The sequence below is a fragment of the Neovison vison genome, chromosome 1 (assembly GCF_020171115.1).
Source record: "Neovison vison isolate M4711 chromosome 1, ASM_NN_V1, whole genome shotgun sequence".
In the NCBI taxonomy this organism is placed as follows: Eukaryota; Metazoa; Chordata; class Mammalia; order Carnivora; family Mustelidae; genus Neogale; species Neogale vison.
In genome coordinates this window covers 134,276,241-134,302,162 of record NC_058091.1, presented here as the reverse complement: position 1 = coordinate 134,302,162, position 25,922 = coordinate 134,276,241, and the positions used below count along the sequence as shown (strand labels likewise).

Here is a 25,922-nt window from a genome sequence, read left to right as displayed (position 1 = left end):
GACCCTTATCAATACCCATCTTTTTTTTCCTCCCAAATCCTAAATTCAACCAAGGCAGACCCATTAGCAAGATATATACTTGCATGCCTACCTTTTATTTTTAACTTAAAATATATATAACCTCTGTGGATAGGCACCCATGTTTCACAGCCCAGCAACGGGACATATGGGAAAGATACTCCTGACAATGGGAAAGATACCTGAAACCGATACTGCCTTGCAAAGTTCGGGAACACATGGCCACCCAAGACAATCAACATGAGCTGCTCCAAAGATAAACTGTGGAAGGTGTCATCGCTTTTCCCTTATGTCAGCCTTTAACGGAAATTATCTAAGAGGTGCTTTTTCTGAATTCAGGTGAATTTTTCATATAATCAGTACACTTTACTGGTCAATAATTACTTGGCTCTTTTCTTTTCCCTTGCAGAAATAGGCATGTCTAAAAATTAAAGGCATTTTTTGAAATGCGGACTTGTGGGGCACATGGGTGTCTCAGTCATTAAGTGCCTCGTTTGGCTCAGGTGATGATCCCAGGGTCCTGGGATAGAGCCCCGCATCAGGCTCCTTGCTGACGGAGAAGCCGGCTTCTCCGTCTGCCTGCCACTCCCCCTACTTGTGAGCTCTCTCCCAATGGCAAATAAATAAAATCTTTAAAAAAAAAAAAAAAAAAAAAAGGAAAGAAAGAAAGAAAAGAAAAGAAATAGGTCTTGTGCGGAGAACACCTGAGAGGGAGAAGCCGTGAGGGAGGTTGTATTTCAATTGTTCTTGCTTCCAGCCGGGCAGGGCGGCTCTGCCTCCTGGCCTGCGGGGGCATTAAGCCTCCTGCCTCCCTTATTAAGATCTTAATTACAGACGCAGCTTACTTCATTGCTGCAGGGAAAGAATTTAGTTTCTCTGAACTGTGTCTGTTTTTTGGTGTGGCAGGTGTAATCACGATGAGATCATTTCTGGTTTGTTTTCTTTTCCTGGAGGAATTTTTTTTTTCCAAGGGGGAGGAGTACAGTTCTTAACACACAATTTCATGAGCTCATAATAGTGCAGTAATAATAACGTGCTTTGATTTTATAGAGACCCTTTCTTCTGAAGAAATCAGAGTGTTCTGCATATGTAATTTCATGACTTCTCATAATATTAGAAAGAACATGTTTACTGTCCCGATTTTGCAGGTGGGGAAACAGAGGCACAAAAGGTGTGATTTCTTGGCCATTACTCGTACAATCTGAGGACTGAGACTAGATTCTCTTAATTCAGGCTCTGTCCGTTCCTCTATGCAGGACTCTCCCCTCAGTGCTGCTGACTTTTAGAGCTCGATCATTTTTCGTGGTGGGAGATGATCCCGGGCATTGCAGGATGTCTCACAGCTTCTGGGCTCTCCCCACCCGCTACCAGCAACACACACGCATGGTGACAACTAAAAAATGTCTCCCGACATTGCCAAATGCCCAAATTCCCCATAGTTAAGAATCACTGGTCTCATCCTCCCCTACTTCCTTCTGCTTAAAAAAAAATTGCCTTACTGGTTCTGTATGACAGAAGCACAAAATACAAGAATAGAACCGTTCGCCATAATTGTATCATGATGGACGCCGAGCTTCATGTCACAGGCCTTCAGCAAAGGTGCAACTTCCTCTTACATGTGTGTCCCCAGTGTGTTCAAATGTGCCACAAAATGCTAAGAAGCATGAGGTCTCACTCAGGCCATGTGCAAAGGCATCAGACCATCTCTAAGGCAACCTTAGTTCTCTGAAGCCTTCCTCTAGCCTGTGTGTGTGTGTGTGTGTGTGTGTGTGTGTGCACGTGCGCACACGCACACGTATGCAAGTGTGTGCATGCGTAATGGAGATATATAATTGTGTGTGCATGCGTAATGGAGATACATAATTTTATATTGACATATATAGTGAAACATGCATTCACAACGGAACTTTGAAGAAAGCCATTTTATTCTTATAAACGGGTATATGATACGTACATGTGGGAGCTTGTCTCTATACCTGGCGGTGGAACCATTTCATTTAGAGCTTTTTCTTCCAGTGCACATGCTCCTGCTGTATTTCCTCCCTCTTCTAGCTGAGAAGCTACAGCATTTGAAGGTTCTTTCTTGAAACCCCCACTACAGGTGCAAGGCTGGCAGCATATGGTAGATACCCTTTCGGCCAAGTATACTGGTCCATTTTTGGTTTTTTTAATTTTATTTATTTATTTGAGAGAGAGAGAGAGAGATCACAAACAGGCAGAGAGGCAGGCAGAGAGAGAGAGGGGGAAGCAGGCTCCCTGCCAAGCAGAGAGCCCGATGTAGGGCTCGATCCCAGAACCCTGAGATCATGACCTGGGCCAAAGGCAGAGGCTTAATCCACTGAGCCACCCAGGCACCCCTACTGGTCCATTTTAAAAAAACTCTTTGAGGACCTCACCAGTGAAGTGGGATAACAATAATCAGGCAGTGAACCTAGGTAAGGGGACATCTCAAAGAGTTGTGGGGGGCATCCAAGGTATGTCAACTGGGTCCGGCGGGGGGGCAGGCCGGGGTTGCTAGTGGGTGTCCATATTGGTGTTGGTGGGTTTAGATACGTGGGAATGGGAAAAAATAAGAAGATCTTTCCCCTCTTTCAAATACTTTATCAGATGTTATAACTTTCGTGCTTTGACTTTTGAGAAAGGATCCTGTTTGGGGAAATAAAGCATAATATAGTGAGCTGCGTCTCCTACTCCTTTATAACTTAATTCTCATTTCACTTCCCCAAGTACCTGGATGTTGGAGGGAATCTGTCTAGACAGGCAGATAGATGTGGTCCAGTGCCAATACTGTAATGTTGGCTGAAATCCAGCTGGTTGTTTTATTGTTAATAAAAACCTATCTTTTGACTGAGTGGGTGTCAGGCCTTCATCATTATATGGCGCCTGTCAGATTTATCTAGGGACAGAACCCTGAAAAGAGTTTGTGCCTGCCCCATGTTTTTGATCTTTTGCCAATATACTCTACTTAAATCTATCAAAACCAGGCAACTTGGGACAAAAGCTTATGAATTCCAAGGCTTAATAGCAACAGTGCTAAATTCTAAGATGGAGAGGTTCTCAGGAAGTACATCCTGGTCCAGTGGAAAAAAATCCTAGATTAAGAAGGGAACCAGATGCTAGTTGTGGCTCTGCTTCTAACCTAATCGATGACCTTCTGGGCTATAAAACTAGATCGAGTTAGAATGATCTCTAGAATCCCTTCTTCTTCTAAAATTCTAGACTGATTGGTTCTGGTCAGGCTGTGGGGTGACTTCCGGTTCTAATTCATAGAAGCCACGGTGTCCTTCCATCTTCTTTAAGACCCTCAGGAGTTGCTTTAAAAAAATCTCAAAGACCACAGAGGAGTAGAAAACGGAGCTCCTGAAGACATGTGTATTATTTCTGATCCTGAGACTTAGGAGGAAATGCTATTTTCTCCCTCTGGTCAGGATTCAGATTCATCCTCTGCAATTGCCTAAGAAATAACACAAGTTGAATACAAAGTCACACATACACACATACACACACGCTTCCCTAACAAGGCATTTGTAATTTTTTTTAGATGAAACAAAGGATTTGCTCCAGGCTTTTCTTGGTTTTGTGGTAAACAAATCCCATCGTATGGATGTTTTTTGTCCCGCATCAAGCTTCTCGAGGGAAAACAGGTGGCATTCACTCTAGTCCAGAGGAGGAAGGAAGACCAGCACTTACATAAGAAGAAATACTTATATAATCCCACATCTATGCTGTACATATGATGTGACCAAATCCAGTCAGGTGGAAAATTCGTTCTGAGTTCCAAATATCCTAATTGGTCAAGAGCCTCAGATCTTCTCACCAACTCTGAAGGGGTAGTGTCACTTTGGAACATGAACCATTAAAATAATGCAGTGTTCTAAATGATGTCTCGTCAACAGGTATGGGCCAATAATGGAAGAGATGTTAAGATGTCCAAATCTGGGTGCCTTTGGTCTTGACCACACATGGGGTGCAGCCTCACAGTGGCTGCCAGGGCTGCTGTGTGTCAAAGAGTACCTTTGGGAGACAAGTATCTACTGCCAGATTTTTTAAAGCATCTTTCATTCAGAAATGCTCAAAACAGAATGCTCTGGGTGAAATTCACAAGGCTAGAAAATCTAAGAAAATCTGAGAACCTGAGGCAGAGTAAACAACATGAATATTCAGAAGGTCCAAGATACTCAAGTAAGCTTTGTGACCACCATAGGGGTTGAGAAGCACTTTCCAGAAAATGAAAATCATTGGCTGACTTGTTGTCTCAGTGCCAGAGAAATCTTCACAGCACATGTTGGATGCCCCTCATGGGGTGTCAGAAGTATGACTAGGGAAATCCTCCGGCTGCCTTTCCATGGCTAGTTCAGATCACGTAATGAACACCGTGTCAGACTACAGTTAAATATCGCTGAGAAAAAAAGCTGGAAGCGATATGTATGTATCCTATCTTCTAACTCCTGAACTTTCTTGAAAAGTCTCACATCTGCTATTTAACCACCTCCAGAGGATTCAGCTCTAAAAATTCAATAACTCAGATCATCAGATGAAAAAACCCAGGTGTAAACCAAGTGTTCCAAGAACTGAAACCAGACACTTGTAGATATCCATGGATTCTGAATATTAGCTTCTTTGGGGGAATTCCACATTTCCCTATAACCTAAAGATGATGGTGGGGGGAACCAAAGTGGTTTGATCGCCCTCAGACTGAAGCTGATTTTTGTCAGCAGGCACAAGAACATGTGAGCCTTCCTTTCCCATCCCCACTGTATCCTGAGACTGACCTTGATGATGCTCATTCCTTAGCCACTTCCTTTAGGACTGATTTTCTTGACAATGGCCGTTTCCTTCTCTACTGTGCCTGTTTCTCAGGCTCTGTCCACTGTGCGTGTGTGTGTGTGTGTGTATGTGTGTGTGTGAGAGAGAATGCGTGTGTGCATGCCCACGTGTGTGTGTGCACCCCACCAGAGTCCAGGGCAAAAGTTTGGGAAGTCAGATACAGGAAAGTCATGCTGCTGAAGAGTGTGGCAGCCGCAAGGTCTTGGCAGGAGCTCCTACATGATAAATATAGAATGAAGTAAAAATAATAAGGGGAAGTCGGGCCATTGATGATGCTATCAGTCCTAGCAGGGTGACACGTCAGCCATTGTGTGTCTCATTTCTCTTCAAAGAACAGCACGAATGGTCATGGAAATTATAAGTCACACCTCTCCATATTTGGAAAAGCAGATAGTTTCCCTGGCAGTGGGAGTACTAATAAGCTTTCTTGACATTTTGATAGCAATGAAAAAAAGGGGGGGGCAGGGAAGAGTGGGGGATGATATGGAGACTATCATATGACTTAGAGCCCTCTGTACCCACTGTTCTGGATGGTTGTGCAGTATTTTATTCCCACTCCTCAGGCACAGCTGAACCAGGAACAGCAGAACCCAGCGTCCTGGCAAAGCATGAATGGTGCCCAGTCATGTGCTGCCCTGCAGGGAGAAAAAGCTCCTCCAGAGATGACTGTATTTAATCTAGCTGAGACGGTCGGTTCCTCCTGGCTTTCCTGTTTGCTCAGTCATTGTGGACACTAGATTCAAGGTCCCATCTACGTCATTATCCTGTTTAATAGGGAGGGGCGGGCACTTTCCTGCCATTTATCTTTCTGCTCCCCTAAGTTCATCTTTCCATATCCATCTTTTACCAGGTGTCTTGATGACGTTTCTAGAAAACCATTTCACCTTCTCTGTAGAGAACCAGGAAATCAGAGTCCAGAATCCATTTTAAGTTGGCAAACACTGAATGCGGTGCATTTTTGTTTCAGACACTGGGCTCAAGTTCTGGAAGGGCCAAAGGAATGGATCAGCCTCCCTGAACTTCAGGAGCTCACAGTCTTGAATGGGATATGACAGGTCATACTGAGAGAAACAGGATGACAGAGAACTGGAAAGGGAAACCAGTAGATAGGTTGGAAAGATAACTCTTCTGGAGAAGGTGGAAGGTAGATTTTGAGGTGGGAGAAGGTGAATGCAGGAAGGTCAGTTGAGAAGCAATTGCCAGGCTCCCACTTCATGGTTGTTGAAGGCCTGAACTAGGAGAGGCAGTGAAAGGAAAGACGGGGGCCAAGTGGATTGAGTTCCAGGTTGGGAAGAGACTCTGCGAACCTCTGAGCCTCCTATCTTGGGCAGCTGTGTACATGCTGTGAACAAGAGAGATAAAGCAGGAGAAAGGGGTTTTTACACTTGGCCATTTAGAGTAGAAGACACCTATTAGCCAGTTGGAGATATGGGACGGGAGAGCAGAAGTATTTCGGCTGGAGCTATGGTTCTATTCTCTGTGTGTTTCCTCTAGAGACTGAGGATGCAAAGACAAGCAAAGACCAAAGGAGGGATCTCTTTGGAACATGATTAGTCTGTGAAGAAGCAGGTAGATGAGTGATCACGAGAACAGAGAGAAGAGAAGAATTCAGAGGTGGAACCATGGGAGCCAAGAGAGCCTCAAGAAAGACCAGGGCGGGGGGATCAATGCTAGAGGCTACTGTAATTAGGGTCCCCTCAAAGAGGATTTATAACTCTAATGCTGATTCCCAATCATAATTAGAAGCACAGCTTTGGTAGTCCATGCATTTGACTTTGTTAAATACTATCCCGATTCTAGAGCTGGGGGTGGGATGCCTGAATTTTTGCCCCAGCGCTGTGACCTTTTGGCCAGGTGGCTTGGCAAATCATTAACTTCTTGAGCTCATTTTTTTCTCATTTGTAAGGTGAAGGAGCTGGAGTGTAATTGTTTGAAGTTCCCCTGGCTTTGAACTTCGGTGCCCCAACTGTTCTGGCCCTTGGCCAAGCCCTAGCTTCATTTCTAACTGCCACCCTCCGAGGCTCACCATCCCACTGGCTCTAGAATGACTTAGCTCTCTTATCTCTCCTAGATTTGTTTCTCTGCTGACCTTTCCTGCCCTAGAGATAAATATCCTGGGGCGGCTGGGAGAAAGAGGCGGATCTTGAATAGACAAACCCCTTCTCCCGGGTTTTTCTAAGATAGTCAGATAAGCACCCTTTTGACTTTGTGGCCTTAAGGCATCACACCTCCCATCCAGAAGGAGGAGGCCCCTCCACCTTCTTTCAGCCAGGCCAATTAACTCTTGATCTGCCTATCAACTCCATGCACTTTTGAATGAGATGGTTTGCGTTCGGGCTAATTTAATTTAATTTTACTGTTCTCTTCTCGGATGACCGCTTGCCCCCCAAAGCACCAAGCGTTTTCAAAAGCTAAGCACCTCCCCCATTTCCCCCCCCCACTTTCTCATAGCTTGTACTCTGCTGGAATCTAAAGAGGTGTATCCAGGACTCCTCAGAGTAATAGCAATAATAATAATATTTTGTCTTGCTCTCTTGAGGGCAATGAATAGTTTAATTATTGCTGTTTGCAGGCAAATATGCCACAAGAGGTTGCAGGAACCATGACTCGTTATTAATTCAGAGAAATACTGCAAGATACAGTTCTGATATGTCATTGTGAGCAAGAGAAATATCAGCTGTGTATGAGTATATATTTATATTGAATATATGACTCGTAAATTAATAAATAATATAAAAATAATATTATACAATAAAATATACATGTAAATACATATATTACATATTTATATGTACTATTATAATATATATATATACATATATATATATATATAAAATAGTATAATTAGAGCAGCACCCAGCCCTTGATGGAGAACTGACTGGAGGCTGAGTGGGGAGGGAGCGTAAGTTCAAAGAGCCATCCAGCACATTAATAAGTTGTCACAATAGTTTCCTAAGCCTCCAGCCCTGTTAAGGTACTTGACTTGGATTAACTCATTTCGTTTTCACAGTAAACACGTGAGCTGGGGGCCCTTACCCTCAACCCCATCTTACCCATGGGAAGTGGAGGCACAAAATGAAATAATCTATTTATTCTATAGACATAACCAGAATTGTCGTCTTCAGCACTTCACTGTATAATGGAGTTGAGCCCAGTTAGGAGGACACTGTGTAGTCGAGCTAAAGTTGGCTTAGCGTTCTGGAAAGAGAATTCTCGTCTCTGACATCAGCAGTGGGGCTTTGGGCGAATGATAAACTGGCCTCCCCAGGCCTGTCTCTTTATCTGTAAAACGGGGAGGTTGGGTCCAGGTATTTTCTAAAGGTCTCTGGAAGTGTGTGTAACCTTCTGTGTGGGAGAGCGGTGGGTGTAGACGCGGACTCTGTAGCTTGCAGAGATAGTACGTCCAAGGCTGAGAATCCCTGTCAGTGTGGCAGGCGTCAGGCAGCACCGGGTGCGTGCCCCCCACGGTCCTGCCAAGCGAGCTCTCCTCCTAAACCCTCACCTCCGTGGGCAGCAGGGAGGACCGCCGGGAAATCACAGACCACCGTCAGGAGAACTCACCTAGGGTGCTGCGGTGAGCCAGGACAGCAGTCTCACAGCTCCTGGGGCACGTCTGCAGCATTAGCATGCTGCTTCCCAGCGGGTGGGAGGGTCCCTGGCGTGGGAGAGGAGGAATATCCAGAACGACGCTCACATGGGATTTCGAGCCCCCCCCCTCCCCCACATCAAGCACGGTCCGGTGCTCCGCTTCCGGGCCGCATGGAGTCCCATGGCAGGGACCCAACTCCACATGCCTCCAGTTTATTTGTGCTGATTAGGTCGGAAGTCCCTTGCCTTTCTACTGTTTTATGTTTCTTCTCTTTCCCTTCTTCGTGGCCGCTAGAATCCTACCGGCACCCACCCTCAGCTTTTACAGAACTGGTCCTAACTCTGTGACTTTGGACTTCATCCAGGGCTTTCTTACCAGCCATTCCCGGCACTGAATGGGGCCCCAGAGCAAGGGACAAAGACCAGAACGCTCAGCTCTCTCCCTACTCTAATCACAGCACAGCCCCAGTGGAGTGATCGCCCTCAGGTTACTTTGGTGCAAAGAACCACAATCTTTTTGTCCATAACTCTGTGACTTTTCTTTTAAGTCACACAACTCAAAAGATGGAAGAAAAGAAACAGATTTTAGGATTATGACACATCCTTAAGTGGTTCCTCAAGCTGGGCTAGGGATGCTGTGTGATTTTCTCTTCATGTATGTGAATTTTTGTTAGGAAAAACCCCAAAGCTTCCTAGCATATAAATACTCAGCAAAACCAGCTCGATCACAAACCCCTCCGTTTCCCTTGAACTTCCCTTACTGCTCACCTGTCTATGTGATAGACTTTACGGATCTCAGAATTGTCAAGAACAAGAACTTCAACCTTATTCTTAAAAAGCATCATCAAGCTCCCTGGGCACTGACTTCTATGGCTTGATCTCCTTTTCTCTGGTTGAGTAGTTGCCCTAGGAGGATTAACAGTAAAAGTAGGACCCCCTTCCCATATACTGACTAGAGCGGAGCTGCCTTACATAATGCAGCACCCCTGCCTCAAGAGGGGAGGCCCAGGACACAGCACAGGACTGTGGTTATGGGGCACAGAACAGGGGGAGATGATTAATATATGTCAGTTCTAAAGGAATGAAAAGCCCGGGGCTGGCAGATCAAGTCCATGTTTCTAGAGAAGCAAATCAAATGTTGGGGCGGGGGGCAGGAATCCAAACAACACCTGCCAAAAATTCCACGAATATGTAAAGTCCCAAGCATGCTCCACTGGAGAGGCAGCCCCTCCCCCAACAACTGATCATGGTCTCAGTGACTCAAGTGCATCCAGACACTTCAGTGAAACAGCAGAGAGGTCACTTTTAGTTTTTCAAGTGCTTGTGATGAATTTACAGCATCCCGACTCCTCTGCGCGCTGGGAAGGAGCGGGCGCATGGTAATATCTGCCATCACACCGTGAAACATGACTAACGCCAAGAAATGAACTCTTCCGAGCCTTTGAAAGGCTTCCAAGAATGTCAGCACGTACTGCTTGCCCACTCTCTGCCGAATGCCTACTTTGGCTGTCTGCTTAGTACTGAATGTGCTAGACAGGCCTTCGTACAAAGGGAGAGAGTGTTTTGGGCCCATGAAAGGGGAGGGCAGAGCCTTTCTGATGGGAATGGTGACATTCAAGAAGTAGGGGGGGAAAGTGGCTAGGTGAGGAGGGGCCTTGAGGAAAGGTATGAATCAAAGACCAAAGAAGAAAGAGGTGGCATCTACCTACAGGTGACAAGTTCTTCGTAGCTCCCAGCCATCCAGTCTGGAGATGTAGACTACGGCCATTCTATACCCATGCTTGATTATCATGGAAAAAATGCTTGTCGATTCTCCCTGTATCCAAGGACTTCTTGATCAGCTTAGAACAAGAATTTATAAGCCCTGCCAAGGCATATATAGTCTACTTTTGTTTCCATTTGAACACCAGATATTAATGCCATGTGTACCGTTGGTTATTTGGGATTTTCTCGGACTCTTTCTGCCTCTAGTGTATGCAAAGCTTGAGAAATGTCTGGTGTGGTCTTGGAATATTTTATTCTTTAAGCTGGCTTTAAGAAAGGAAGAAAAGTGTTTCTGTATAGTGAACTCTTTACCAGTGCTACTCATAATTCCTTGGCACAGCGTCTGGTGTTAGAGGAAAGAACGCTTCGCCGAGGAGGCAGTCTGATGTCATTGGTGGCAGACACAGGACGTATGTATCTGTGTTTTGTCTGCACCATCTGTTTTTCTCTTTACAGGCTATTGTTCCCATTTGTTTTTCGCTCCCTTCCAGGAATTCTGCCTCTCCATAAGAGCAAGGGTTCTTGGTGTTTAAAGGACTGAGCTAGCATTCTAACATGATGTCCCTCTGTTCTCTTCTTCCTAGAATCTTATGGCAAGGGCCTTATACGACAATGTCCCCGAGTGTGCTGAGGAGCTGGCCTTCCGCAAGGGAGACATCCTGACTGTCATAGAGCAGAATACAGGAGGACTGGAAGGATGGTGGCTCTGCTCCTTGCACGGTCGACAAGGCATTGTCCCCGGCAATCGGGTGAAGCTCCTGATTGGCCCCATTCAGGAGACCCCCTCCGGTCAGGACCAGCCTACTTCTGGACTGATGCACCAGACCTTTGGCCAACAGAAGCTCTATCAAGCGCCAAACCCACACGGTGCTCCTCGAGACACCATCTATCAAGTGCCGTCTTCCTACCAACATCAGGGAATTTACCAGGTCCCCACTAGCCACGGTACCCAGGAACAGGATGTGTATCAAGTACCACCATCAGTGCAGAGAAGCATTGGGGGAGCCAATGGGCCCCACTTAAGCAAAAAGGTGAGTGAGCGGCCGACTGGATTTGTGTTTCTGCTTGCTTGTTTCCATTGCACTCAGAGTGGTAGAAATGTTCCCAGAACAAAAGCTTGAAACTCTCAAGAAGGAAATATATCTTCCGAAGAGTAAGTATACCCAAATACCTGAACTTGGGCATTGGTTTTGCATCATTTTTTCATTCATTGGTCAGCAAAACTTTGTTCCCATGTCATTATAAGTTCTTGTATCATTCCAGATCATACTGGACCATTAAGTTGTTTCTTTCTGATAGATCTGCTTTTTGGCCTAGGTTCTATACTCAGTTTCTAGTCTTTTCTCTTTCCTCCTTGAGTTGTACAAGGCACCAAATTTCACACAAGTACAATGATGCAGAAAGGACTCTTCTTTCACTAACAGCTAAATCATGACCCCATTGACCTGGCTGCACAAAGAACCCACCAGAAGTAAAGGGAGCAAAGAAGCTGGAAGTGGGTAATGGCTTTTCTGTAAAGTTGTTAGTTTCAAGGTTGTCCAATTAAAACATGTGGACACTAGTGAATTTAGGAAAGAGCCATCCTCTTGTCCTTCAAGTAATTCCTGTAATAATGCCGGAACCAGTGGATGAAAAGAGTACAGCTAAAATAGTTAGGAAACCATTATGTTAAAAAGAAAGGGGGGTGGGGAGGACCTCTGCAGCACTCTGTACAATTCCAGATGTCTCAACAATTTGACATAAATAGAAATTGTTCATCAAATTCATTTTAAGCATTTAGTATATGTATTTTTTTAAGATTTTTTTTTTAAAGATTTTATTTATTTATTTGACAGAGAGAAATCACAAGTAGATGGAGAGGCAGGCAGAGAGAGAGAGAGGGAAGCAGGCTCCCTGCTGAGCAGAGAGCCCGATGCGGGACTCGATCCCAGGACCCTGAGATCATGACCTGAGCCGAAGGCAGCGGCTTAACCCACTGAGCCACCCAGGCGCCCCAAGATTTTTTTTTTAAAGTAATCTCTGCACCCAACCTGGGGCTGGAACTCACAACCCCAGGATCAAGAGTCACATGCTCGACCAACCAGCTGAGCCAGCCAGGCAGGCACCCTTCATTTAGTATACTTTTGATGCTTGTGATACAGCGATGAACCAAGGAGTGAGCAAAGCCTTCATGATGCTTACATTGTAGTGGGAAGACAAGCAAACACTGTAATGTCAGGTGGAAACACCTGGAAAGAAAATAATGTTAATCAGTGTTGGCCAACACCAAGATCAGGTTTACGTAAGCACTACAAGGGAGGGCTTTTTTCTTTCATTGATGGGCAAATTCCAAGGGTCTGCAACGAGTCCTTTGAGGTTTGGTATCAAGAATGGACTGACTTGGGGGGGACAAGATGGCGGGGTACTAGGAAGAGGCGTCTTTTCAGCTGGTACCCCAAAGTGAGCTGATTACCTACCAAAGAACTCTGATCACCCATGAAATCAGCCTGAGATCAGAATTATACACGTCTGGATCTCTACAGGGGCAGAAGACGCCAGTGAGCAGGTAAAGCGGAATGGGAACAGCGGACTGAGATCGGAAGATAAACAAAAGGGGGAGGGAGCCACCAGAGGCGACCGGTGGGAAAGTAATACCCCGATACGAGCGAGAGTGCCCTGCGTCTGGGGACCAGCATTAACTCGGAGACTGGTTGAAAGCACTCCAAAAGAGCAAAGGATCACGGGGGCAAACTGTGGGAATCGGGGCGGCTAGGGACAGGGGCTTGAGTCCCCGGTCCCAGACGGCCTCCCCGGCGCGGAGGCAGAGAGAGTGCGGCGGAGAAACCGGCTCCTGGTCCCTAAGCCGCCAGCGTGCCCCAGAGCGCGGGGTTCCGGCTCCTGTGAGGGGATGGGAGCCGGTCTGCAGAACGCGCGCTAGCCCTACCACAAAGCTTGAGATGCGTGTGAACGTCGCTCCAGCTCTCCTGGGTTTCTAAGGCCCTGGGGCGCTTCTAGACCCGGGCCATTGTTTCAAAGTCTAAGCCTCGCGCCCGCGAAACTCTTCCCCGGACAGAGGCGCGCAAAAGCCCAGCCTGCGGCTTACGGACCAGCGCCCCGTTCTCAGTGCCCCAGACGCGCGCCCGACCCACAGCCGCCTCTGAAAAGAGGTGCGCGCAAGCCGGGCACTCCCAGCCCCGGCCAGCGGCAAAATCTCAGTGTGCGATCGCTGCTTGGAACCTCTCTGGCGGTCAGGAGCTCCCAGACAGCCGCCACTGCCTTGGCTTTGGGGACGAGCAAAAGATCCTGCGCCCCCAGGGTCTTTAACTTGGAACCTGCACTGCCAGCATCCAAGGGGGAATTTATTCAGCTTCTGCACCCAGACTGAGGCTTCTGAGACGGAGATCAGGAAGTGTTCCAGGGTGCACCTTGACTGCACCAGAGTTGATACATCCAGCTACATCTGTTCAGTCTTCTCCCACCAAAATGACTAGGAGGAGGAATGCCCAACAGAAGAAAAATACAGAGGATGGACCTTCCACAACAGAGCTAACGGCTATCAACATAGACAATATGTCGGAAAGAGAATTCAGGCTAACAATTATCCAGGCAATAGCTAGGTTGGAGAAAGCCATGGATGACCAAACAGAATTGATTAGAGCCGAACTGAAAGCGACCAGACAGGATGTTCACAATGTTAGGGCGGAGCTTAAAGCTACCAGGGAGGAGGTCCACAATGCTCTCAATGAGTTCCAATCCAATCTAAACTCTCTCAAAGCTAGGGTAACTGAGACAGAAGATAGAATTAGTGATCTGGAAGACAAACAGATAGAGAGAAAGGATCAGGAGGAAGCCTGGAACAAACAGCTTAGATCCCACGAAAGCAGAATTAGGGAAATAAGTGATGCCATGAAGCGTTCCAACGTCAGAATTATTGGAATTCCTGAAGGGGAGGAGAAAGAAAGAAGTCTAGAAGATGTCGTGGAACAAGTCCTTCATGAAAACTTTCCGAATCTCGCGAATGAAACCAGCGTTCATGTACTAGAGGCTGAACGGTCTCCACCCAAGATTATACACTCCAAAAAAACATCACGACACCTGATAGTCAAATTGAGAAATTATAATTGTAGGTATAATCTCTTGAAAGCTGCCAGGGCAAAGAGGCTCCTTACTTACAGAGGGAAGCCCATCAGAATAACGTCAGACCTGTCCACAGAGACCTGGCAAGCCAGAAGAGGCTGGCAAGATATATTCAGGGCACTAAATGAGAAGAACATGCAGCCAAGAATACTTTATCCAGCAAGACTGACATTCAAAATGGATGGAGAGATAAAGAGTTTCCAAGACCGGCAGGACTTAAAAGACTATGCAACCACCAAGCCGATACTGCAGGAAATATTAAGGGGGGTTCTATAAAAGAGGAAAAATCCCAAGAATAGCATTGAACAGAAATATAGAGACAGTCTACAGAAAGAAAGACTTCAAAGGTAACTCGATGTCAATAAAAACGTATCTATCAATAATCACTCTCAATGTGAATGGCCTCAATGCACCCATAAAACGGCACAGGGTTGCAGATTGGATAAAACGACAGGACCCATCCATATGCTGTCTACAAGAGACCCATTTTGAACCTAAAGATACACGCAGACTGAAAGTGAAGGGGTGGAGAAGCATCTTTCATGCCAATGGGACTCAAAAGAAGGCTGGGGTAGCGATTCTCATATCAGATAAATTAGACTTCAAACTAAAGACTGTAGTCAGAGATACAGAAGGACACTACATAATCCTTAAAGGGACTATCCACCAAGATGATCTAACAATTGTAAATATCTATGCTCCCAATATGGGAGCAGCCAATTACTTAAGAAAACTGTTAATCAAGATAAAGAGTCATATTGATATGAATACACTAATCGTAGGTGATCTTAACACGCCTCTTTCAGAATTAGACAGATCATCGAAGCAGAAAATCAATAAAGAAACAAGAGCATTGAACGACACATTGGACCAGATGGACCTCATAGATATATACAGAACATTCCACCCTAAAACAGCAGAATACACATTCTTCTCAAGTGCACACGGAACCTTCTCCAGAATAGACCACATACTGGGTCACAAATCAGGACTCAGCCGATACCAAAAGACTGAGATTATTCCCTGCATATTCTCAGATCACAATGCTTTGAAACTGGAGCTCAATCACAAGGAAAAGTTCCGAAGGAACTCAAACACCTGGAAGCTAAAGACCACCTTGCTTAAGAATGCTTGGATCAACCAGGAGATCAAAGAAGAACTGAAACAATTCATGGAAACCAATGAGAATGAAGACACTTCGGTCCAAAACCTATGGGATACAGCAAAGGCGGTCCTAAGGGGAAAATATATAGCCATCCAAGCCTTGCTCAAAAAAATTGAAAAATCCAGAACACACCAGCTGTCTCTACACCTTAAAGAACTGGAGGATCAACAACAAATCAAACCAACTCCACACATAAGAAGGGAAATCATCAAGATTAGAGCTGAGATCAATGAGGTAGAAACCAGAGATACAGTAGAACGTATCAATGAAACTAGAAGCTGGTTTTTTGAAAGAATCAATAAGATCGATAAGCCACTGGCTACACTAATCCAAAAGAAAAGAGAGAAATCCCAAATTCATAAAATTATGAATGAAAGGGGAGAGATCACAACTAACACCAAGGAAGTAGAAACAATCATCAGAAGTTACTACGAACAGTTATATGCCAATAAGCTTAGCAACCTTGATGAAATGGATGCATTCCTGGAAAAATATAAACTACCAAAATTGAACCAGGAAGAAATCAACAACCTGAATAGACCGATATCTAATAACGAGATTGAAGCAGTGATCAAAAATCTCCCAAAAAACAAGAGCCCAGGACCTGACGGATTCCCTGGGGAATTCTACCAAACCTTCCAAGAAGAAATAACACCTATTCTCCTGAAGCTGTTTCAAAAAATTGAAGCAGAAGGAAAACTTCCAGACTCTTTCTATGAAGCCAGCATTACCCTGATCCCCAAACCAGGCAAGGACCATACCAAAAAGGAGAATTTCAGACCAATATCACTGATGAATATGGATGCTAAGATTCTCAACAAGATCCTAGCCAACAGGATCCAACAACACATTAAAAAGATTATCCACCATGATCAGGTGGGATTCATCCCTGGGCTACAAGGATGGTTCAACATTCGTAAATCAATCAATGTGATACAACAAATTAATAGGAGAAGAGAGAAGAACCACATGGTCCTCTCAATTGATGCAGAAAAAGCATTTGACAAAATCCAACATCCGTTCCTGATTAAAACGCTTCAAAGTATAGGGATAGAGGGAACATTCCTGAACCTCATCAAATCTATCTATGAAAGACCCACAGCAAATATCATCCTCAATGGGAAAAAGCTTGCAGCCTTCCCGTTGAGATCAGGAACAAGACAAGGATGCCCACTTTCACCACTCTTGTTCAACATAGTATTAGAAGTCCTAGCAACAGCAATCAGACAACAGAGAGAAATAAAAGGTATCCAAATTGGTAATGAAGAAGTCAAACTCTCTCTCTTCGCAGATGACATGATTCTTTATATGGAAAACCCAAAAGACTCCACCCCCAAACTACTAGAACTCATACAGCAATTCAGCAGCGTGGCAGGATACAAAGTCAATGTGCAGAAATCAGTGGCTTTCTTATACACTAACAAGGAAAATACAGAAAGGGAAATTAGAGAATCGATTCCATTTACTATAGCACCAAGAACCATAAGATACCTGGGAATAAACCTAACTAAAGAGGTAAAGGATCTATACTTGAGGAACTATAGAACACTCATGAAAGAAATTGAAGAAGACACAAAAAGATGGAAGACCATTCCATGCTCTTGGATCGGAAGAATAAACATCGTTAAAATGTCTATACTGCCTAGAGCAATCTATACTTTTAATGCCATTCCGATCAAAATTCCACCGGCATTCTTCAAAGAGCTGGAGCAAATAATCCAAAAATTTGTATGGAATCAGAAGAGACCCCGAATCGCTAAGGAAACGTTGAAAAACAAAAATAAAGCTGGCGGCATCACCTTACCTGATTTCAAGCTTTATTACAAAGCTGTGATCACCAAGACAGCATGGTACTGGCATAAAAACAGACACATAGACCAGTGGAACAGAGTAGAGAGCCCTGATATGGACCCTCAACTCTATGGTCAATTAATCTTCGACAAAACAGGAAAAAATATACAGTGGAAAAAAGACAGTCTCTTCAATAAATGGTGCTGGGAAAACTGGACAGCTATATGTAGAAGAATGAAACTCGACCATTCTCTTACACCGTACACAAAGATCAACTCAAAATGGATAAAAGACCTCAACGTGAGACAGGAATCTATCAGAATCTTAGAGGAGAACATAGGCAGTAATCTCTTCGATATCAGCCACAGCAACTTCTTTCAAGATACGTCTCCAAAGGCAAAGGAAACAAAAGCGAAAATAGACTTCTGGGACTTCATCAAAATCAAAAGCTTCTGCACAGCAAAGGAAACAGTCAAAAAAACAAAGAGGCAACCCACGGAATGGGAGAAGATATTTGCAAATGACAGTACAGACAAAAGGTTGATATCCAGGATCTATAATGAACTCCTCAAACTCAACCCACACGAAACAGACAAACACATCAAAAAATGGGCAGAAGATATGAACAGACACTTCTCCAATCAAGAAATACAAATGGCTATCAGACACATGAAAAAATGCTCATCATCATTAGCCCTCAGGGAGATTCAAATTAAAACCACATTGAGATATCACCTTACACCAGTTAGAATGGCCAAAATTAACAAAACAGGAAACAACATGTGTTGGAGAGGATGTGGAGAAAGGGGAACCCTCTTACACTGTTGGTGGGAATGCAAGTTGGTGCAGCCTCTTTGGAGAACAGTGTGGAGATTCCTCAAGAAATTAAAAATAGAGCTTCCCTACGACCCTGCAATTGCACTCCTGGGTATTTACCCCAAAGATACAGATGTCGTGAAAAGAAGGGCCATCTGTACCCCAATGTTTATAGCAGCAATGGCCACAGTCGCCAAACTATGGAAAGAACCAAGATGCCCTTCAACGGATGAATGGATAAGGAAGATGTGGTCCATATACACTATGGAGTATTATGCCTCCATCAGAAAGGACGAATATCCAACTTTTGTAGCAACATGGACGGGACTGGAAGAGATTATGCTGAGTGAAATCAGTCAAGCAGAGAGAGTCAATTATCATATGGTTTCACTCATTTGTGGAGCATAACCAATAGCATGGAGGACAAGGGGCGTTAGAGAGTAGTAGGGAATTTGGGTAAATTGGAAGGGGAGGTGAACCATGAGAGACTATGGACTCTGAAAAACAGTCTGAGGGGTTTGAAGTGGCGGGGGGGTGGGAGGTTGGGGTACCAGGTGGTGGGTATTATAGAGGGCACAGCTTGCATGGAGCACTGGGTGTGGTGAAAAAATAATGAATACTGTTTTTCTGAAAATAAATAAATTGGGAAAAAAAAAAAAAAAAAAAAAAAAAAAAAGAATGGACTGACTTAATGGAATGAGAAATAAGGGAAGTCGCAGTTAGATATGAGAAGGACCTTGCTGGCCCCCAAGAACACCACATATGCCTGTGTCCTGCCTCAAGAAAATCTGATCCAAAGGCTGAATTTACACAATGACATCCATTACGGAATATCTGTTCTCAGGATAATGGAATTCTCTGTTGGACAAAAAATGGGAGGGGGAGAATCACTGTTGGATTCCTTAAAATAACAAAACCAGGAATGTATTTTCAGATCACCTTTTATACAAAAGGTACGTAAGACCAACCATTGCTCAAGAGCACCTGTGTTGCATAAGCCTGGCGCATGCATGCCAGGAGGAATTCCTCAAGAAAAGGTGACTTGTTTTGCCCAGGACGATGATCACCCTCTGGAGGCAAAGTGACTCCGTCATGACCTTTCAGAGTCCTTCTTACCCAAGGGACTTTAGATTTAAAGGGAAAGCCAAACCAAGCCTCTGTCTTCAGAGGGGTGGGGGGGTGGGGAAAGAACAGTTGAAAGGTGTAACTATAAATAAATAACTTCTCTCATTCTTAGTCCTGGTTGTTTGCACCTTAAAAATAGCTCTCCCTCCTCGGAGCTAGTATGAGGCAGACGAGGAGGACCAGAATAGGAAATGCTTGGCTGAAAGGTGGTGGGGTCTAAACTTTCATCACAGTTTATTTTGGCAGAAGGTGACATGTTTTCCTTTTTAGACTCAACCTTTTTAGTTCCAAGTCTAAAAAGTACTTCGGATTTCTTCCCATTTTATGTGCTGTCACTATACGGCAGATTCGCTCCTTGACCCTCCATCCTTTTCAAGAGGACGGACTTGGACCACACCTTCCCTTAGATGGAGGTTGGAGTGTGCGCTTGAACTCAGTGTTTTGTTTGTTTGTCTAATTCAAAAATCAGTGAAACATTTTATGTTTACTGAAAGGTGGGTGATTCCTGTTGGAGGAAGCCCTTCAGAATTGGACCTCTGCCAGCCTTCACAGCAGGGAGACTTTTACGAGAACTGAGAACTAGAGAATGCCTGCAGTGCTAAGTTTTGAGCCGGGGGGGGGGTCTGAGGTGGCAACATGGCGGCAAGGATAGGAAGGGCAGGACAGAATGGTCCTGGCTCCTCTAGGCTGAACACCAAGTGTTCTGCAGCATATCCTGACCTCACCTTGAAAGTCATCTGAATGCCTCTGGTTCCCTAGACTGACTTCTTCCATCATGTCCACTGGGCCACTGGCTCAAACCTCCATGAGTGTGAGGAGGAAAAACCTCTTCCTTCCTTTCCTCTCCCTCTCCTCCTCCCTTTCTCCTTCCTCTTTTCTCTCTCCCTCCCTCCCTCTCTTGCTTGCTTTCATTGTTGTGCTTTCTCTCTGCCCATTTCTTTCATTTTCACCTTCTGTCCATCGTTCCTTCCTTCCTTCCTCCCTCCTTCTTAGTGCAGATGGCTTGGCTGCTAAAAAGTCACGTTAACCTTCTAGATAACGGTTGTTGAAAAAACTTCTGTCAACATCTTCCTCTGTGAAGGGATCTTCTCAGTGGGTGAGAATCACACTGATGACTTAAGCCAAGGCCCAAAGAGTTCATCTCAGTACAACAGGGATCGGGCAGGCTTTATAGGTTTTTGTTTTTGTTTTGTTTTGTTTTTGTTTTGTCTTCAAGCTTTTTTTTTTTTCTTCCAGTTCTTATTGTAGCTGACTTAGTGAATAGCCCTGTAGGCATTTTTCTCCTTACTTTCCTATCTATAAAAGGGTGGTAAGCCCAGGACTAGACATTTCTGGAAGTTTAAGCTATAGTCCTTAAAAGCTATTGAAGAAGAAAAGGAAGAGGAGGTAGAGTTTGTTCTAAAGCATGAAAGTGTAGTTTAAAATTTTTAGAGAACATAAGAATCATTTGGAGAGGTAGGGGAGGTGAGCTGAAATGCAGATCTCCAGGCCTTTACCACCCGAAATTCTAATCCTGGGGCCTGGGAATCGGCCCTGGGTTGAGCTCGTGGGCTAGTTCTTGGGGGAGGTGACCCAGGACTGCATTTTGAGAACCTACCATAAAGTGACCATGATGGGGGTTTGGATATGTTCTAATCTGATTGTGATTCGGGACTTTCCATAGTGAAAGATTCCCTTATTGTAGCTACGGACTGTGGGCTTCAGGAGTTTCATCTACCACAGTTTTTTCCATGAATGAATCATATAGGAGGAAAAAAAATATTTCTGCCTTCTATCACTTTGACTTTGCTCTTTGGGAAGGTGCAGCTTCTACCACCTAAGATACCTGTCCTCGTCCCAATCACACTAAGTGCCATGCATCACTCATTCTATCAGCGGTTAGAAAAAGAAAGATAATCATGTCATCCCCACCCTTTTATGAAACAAGACAGCGTGAGTATTGTGCAAAGAGCATGGGCTCTGGGGTTAGGCTCACCCCTGGCTCTCTTCCTTCATAGCTGTCAATCCCTTGGCAAGTTCCTCGACTTCCCTAGGCTTTGATTTCTCCATCTGTAAATTGGGAACAATCCCAACCACCTCACAGAGTTCTTGTGAGAATTCAGTGGAAAAACAGGCAGGAAGGACGTTGCCCAGGGCTTCAGTACAGGACCCACGGGGAGGTGGGGGGTGTGTGGCTTACAAGGGGCGGGCGGTGGAGGGTGCAGGGGACCCACGGGGAGGTGGGGGGGTGTGGCTTACAAGCTTAGTTCCTCTCCTCTCCCTTGTTTGTCCTTCCTTTCTCAGAGTTTGTTTTGAAGGGCCTCAGCCCTGTTTGTGTTTCTGATTGTGCGTCAGATATGCAAATATTTTACTGCTAACACAGGGGCTGTTCCCTTGGAGTGTGTGGCTCTCTCTCTCTCTCTTTAGTTCTGTAGGAACTTTGCACAGAGTGGAAAATAACTGACACCTTTCTTAATTTCACTGGTCTTTTGCCCTGTGGGTTCTGGATGCAGTGATGTTTTATCCATTAGGCATTACAGGGCAGAATGCCCAGGGATGTTTGAGAGCCCCCTGCCCCCCCCACAAAAAAAATTTTGACTCCAAAGTATGAAACACAAAAACTGAAAAATATAATTAATAAACATTTAGACAAATGTGTAGGAAACAACTATCACGTCTGCTTCATTAATTGCTACATTTAGAGCTATTTTATTACACTTGAAAACAATTTGTAGGTTAGATTCTTCTCACTTTGCAAGGATTTCTAAATATGCCCTGGGATTGCCAAGAACTCACAGGCAATTTTAAATTAACTGAGTTACTCACAGTCCAATAATTTGAAAAGCTAAATTATGTCTATGTTTTAACCTTCTCGATTGCTTAAAAGCAAAAATTCTACTTATTAAGGGGCTATGGCAGAGAGTGGAGCTCCTAAGGATCCAAAAGCTGATGGGCCTCAAAGGTCTGAAATAGCTTCATTTTTCTACTTAAGCGGTCAGCAAAAACTGGCCCCAGAGTTCATCCATTCTGTGCCTTGATCCGCATGGAGAATGATACGTGTTTCTCTGATTATTTTTTGGACACGTTGCTTTTATTTTAACTGATGGAATTGAGTTTGTTTTGTATCCTTCTGAAGATCAGTTTTGAATTAAGGGATGACATCCATTAGGGCAGGCAGAGATCGGAGCTGTCCTTTACATGTGGCATTCCCATGTATGGCATCTCCCACTATAGGCCACACTCACAGCAAAGTGTCAGCACACAGATGACAGCCCATGAACACGGATCACAGCCACTGGACGAGGCAGAAGCAAGAAATGAAGCATCTGATTTGAGTTGACCTTTGAGTAAACTGAAAAATGATTCTGATCTTATTGCCCATCAATCGTCACACGTGGTTCAAATCTTATCATCCAGCTCATTTCCATCTCTTGATGTCTGTCAGATTCTACTCCGGAGTTTTCCCCTAAGAAGGGAGTTGGGGGAGCACTTGGGTGTCTCAGTGGGTTAAAGCCTCTGCCTTCAGCTCAGGTATGATCCCAGGGTCCTGGGATGGAGGCCCGCATCAGGCTCTCTGCTCAGTGGGGAGCCTGCTTCCCCCCGCCTCTCTGTGTGTCAAATAAATAAATAAAATCTTAAGAAAAAAAAGAAGGGAGTTGAGGAATGCCACCATCTCTTTTCTGTAATCATAACTATCTCTACACAACAAGTGAGAGCATTCAAAGCATGACTGTAAAGTTCAGCGTGTCTGAGAACCTACCTTTTATTATTTATTTTTTAAAAGATCTATTTATTTATTTATTTGAGAGAGAGAGCACATGCGCATGGAGGGGGGCAGGGTAGAGGGAGAGAGAATCTCAAGCAAACTCCCCCACTGAGGGCGGAGCCCCATGTGGGGCTCAGTCTCACAACCTAGAGGTCATGACCTGAGCTAAAATCGAGTCGGAGGCTTAACCAAATATGCCGCCCAAGAACCTACCTTTTATGCATTTTTCCCAGTAGCCACAAGATTAGCTGACTCTTCCATGGTCACATAGAGAGGAGAACGACACTATTTTTACTGGAGAGCAGAGCTTCCTCTGCATATTCTGTGATTTATCTAGAATGACTTTTCTTCTCCATGCTTTTTTTTTTTTTTAGATTTTATTTATTTATTTGACAGAGAGAGATCACAAGTAGGCAGAGAGAGAGAGAGGAGGAAGCAGGCTCCCCGCTGAGCAGAGAGCCCGATGCGGGACTCGATCCCAGGACCCTGAGATCATGACCTGAGCCAAAAGCAGAGGATTTAACCCACTGAGCCATTCAGGCGCCCCTTCTTCTCCATTCTATCTGTAAACCCTTTGTCATATTTTAAAGCCCATGTCAATGTTCATCTCCTCTGAGAAGCCTTCCCATCTGCACCCCAGACATTTTCTCTCCTCCTCCATTTTCTCCCCCAAAATATGTTCCCCTCTTCACTTAATCTCAAGGGAAGCTCATGGGTTCATTAAAACTACAGTGGCCGTTACGATGGGTATGATGGGCTAGACTGGGGTGGCACTCAGAAAACTCTACATTTATCTAGACCCTGTGACATCATCTTTAAAGACCATGTCCTACCTTCCAAACTGGGACACGGCCAAATGTTGGCAGGAAATGATTAGAAGAGTTTCACCAGGTCTTCCAGGCCCATTCCTGAAAGGTAACATAAGGACCAGAAATAGATTTGCTATAATATCTGTACCTTCTTAGACACTGAGTCATCACGAATTACACACATATGGACAGACGCGCACACACGCGCACACACCCCCTCACCCAAAGCCATGGGTTAGGGAACAGAGGACTTCCCTTATTGGGATTTGAAGGATTGTGAAATCTGGTTGCCAGAGGCAACACTCAGTAACCAGCCAGCTAACTGCTATATATTCACAGTATGATTTGTCTACCAACAAGTAAAAATAGATTTAGAGGAAATGAAAGCTCCCTGAGAAGATAAACTCTGACTACACCTAACTTTCCTTTGTTCCCTTCCTATGTACACACACACAGACCCCTTGAAAATAGCAGGGAGAATCAGAGTGGGACAGGGCACAGAGGACGTCTGGTTTCTTCACTTATAAACTCCATAAAGTAGGACCAGGTTACAGAATCGTGCATCTATGAGGATAATCTGAATTTAAATTATTTTCCCGCTCAATACATGGCTTTTGGGGCTGTGTAGAGAAGTGAACATCCATCTAAATTCCTTACCCGCAAGAGTCAAGATGAATTCTACAGCTTACACAGACCTGGAGGACCTTGAGCACTTAGGGGCAGGACTCGATGAGCTCATTTTGAAAATGAGAACTCTCTCCTCCCAGCGGAGCCACCCACGCCAGGGGAATGAGCAAACTGGAACACCTCCCTAAAAATGTACAAAGCTCTTTTTTGTTTGGTCAATGCCAAGGCCGCCCAACTCGGTCGCGGTTTGTCATAAAGCTCACAGATAGTGCGTATTTCTGAGAGTGCATCAGTAACTTATTGTAAACCCACACCAGAGCAAACCAAAGTCATCGTCCTTCCTTCTTCAATGATTTCATGCTGAGTGACTGTGCTTACCAGAGCAATTGGGTCAGATGTTGTGTGTGGTGTGTTGGCTGGCTGAGTGGATAATGCCGTGTGAGGGAGGGAGGAAAAAGAAAACATTTATTTTTTGATTTGATGACAAAATTCAGCCTTCATATTGGTGGAACAGGAACGTGCCTTTAAAAGCAGGCTTGTTGGGTGGCTCAGTGGGTTAAAGCCTCTGCCATCAGCTCAGGTCATAATCCCAGGGTCGTGGGATCGAGCCCCGCATCGGGCTTTCTGCTCAGCGGGAGCCTGCTTCCCTTCCTCTCTCTCTCTCTACCTGCCTCTCTGCCTACTTGTGATCTCTGTCTGTCAAAGAAATAAATAAAAAATCTTAAAAAAAAAAAAAAAGGCAGGCTTGTTTGAGTATGTTGTGGAAAATGCAGAGCCACTCCCATCAGGAGTGGGCTTGGTTCTGAATAGTGCCGGACCCTGTTGCCCAGGTGGGTTTCTAGAAAGGTATGCTGCTGCTGCTAAGGAATCCCGTTGTGACTCACTTAGGTCAGCGCGTCTTCTCTCCAAGTTCTGTGTAACTGCGGAAACATGTGACGAGTACCAAGGGACTCTCTCTTGAAAGCGACTCCCGAGTAGGTTGATTTTTGGAGCAAGGAATCTTCAACCATGCCATAATCACCTCTGATTTGAGTAGTGTTTCTTGGGTTTTCTTCAAGCAGAGGGTGCTTAAAGCAGTGGTTTATCATACCAGTCATTTATTTTCCAATTTACCACCTATTGTCTGTGTAGCCCTTCGCAAGCTATGAAATTACTCATTTTTCACGATAGTTTTAGGATGAAAGCAGGGGAGACCTGAAAGTGCTCTAGGGTCCTAGCTCCATGTTAGGGACCTTGCATCCGTAATCTCATCTGATCTTCTCAACAGCTTCATAAGGAACCGGGGGTGTTCCTTACACCCCCCCTCTCTTTACAGGGGAGGGATCTGAGGTCTGAGAGGTGAGTTAACTTTAACTTGCTGAAGGATATACCTCTGGGAAGAGGCGGCCTTGGTATTTGAACTCAAGTCTTTCTGACTCTGAAGCTGATGATTTTTACATCCAGGCTAACGGTTGATGTTGCCAAGCCCTAAAATAAGAGGGCTTGTTTAGGACGTTTCATGAGCAATTCTAGCTCATCACAATCCTGGGTG

At 44.8% G+C, this 25,922-nt stretch overlaps 1 protein-coding gene across 1 annotated transcript in view; it reads left to right on the top strand.

Annotated features, from left to right (window-relative positions):
- The window catches only part of NEDD9 (neural precursor cell expressed, developmentally down-regulated 9), a 55,667-nt gene that overhangs the window by 8,952 nt on the left and 20,793 nt on the right, over positions 1–25,922 (top strand). The window contains exon 2 of the mRNA XM_044258918.1: positions 10,782–11,228. Within this exon, the coding sequence (XP_044114853.1) occupies positions 10,782–11,228 (447 nt within the window). The remainder of the gene's footprint in view (positions 1–10,781; positions 11,229–25,922) is intronic.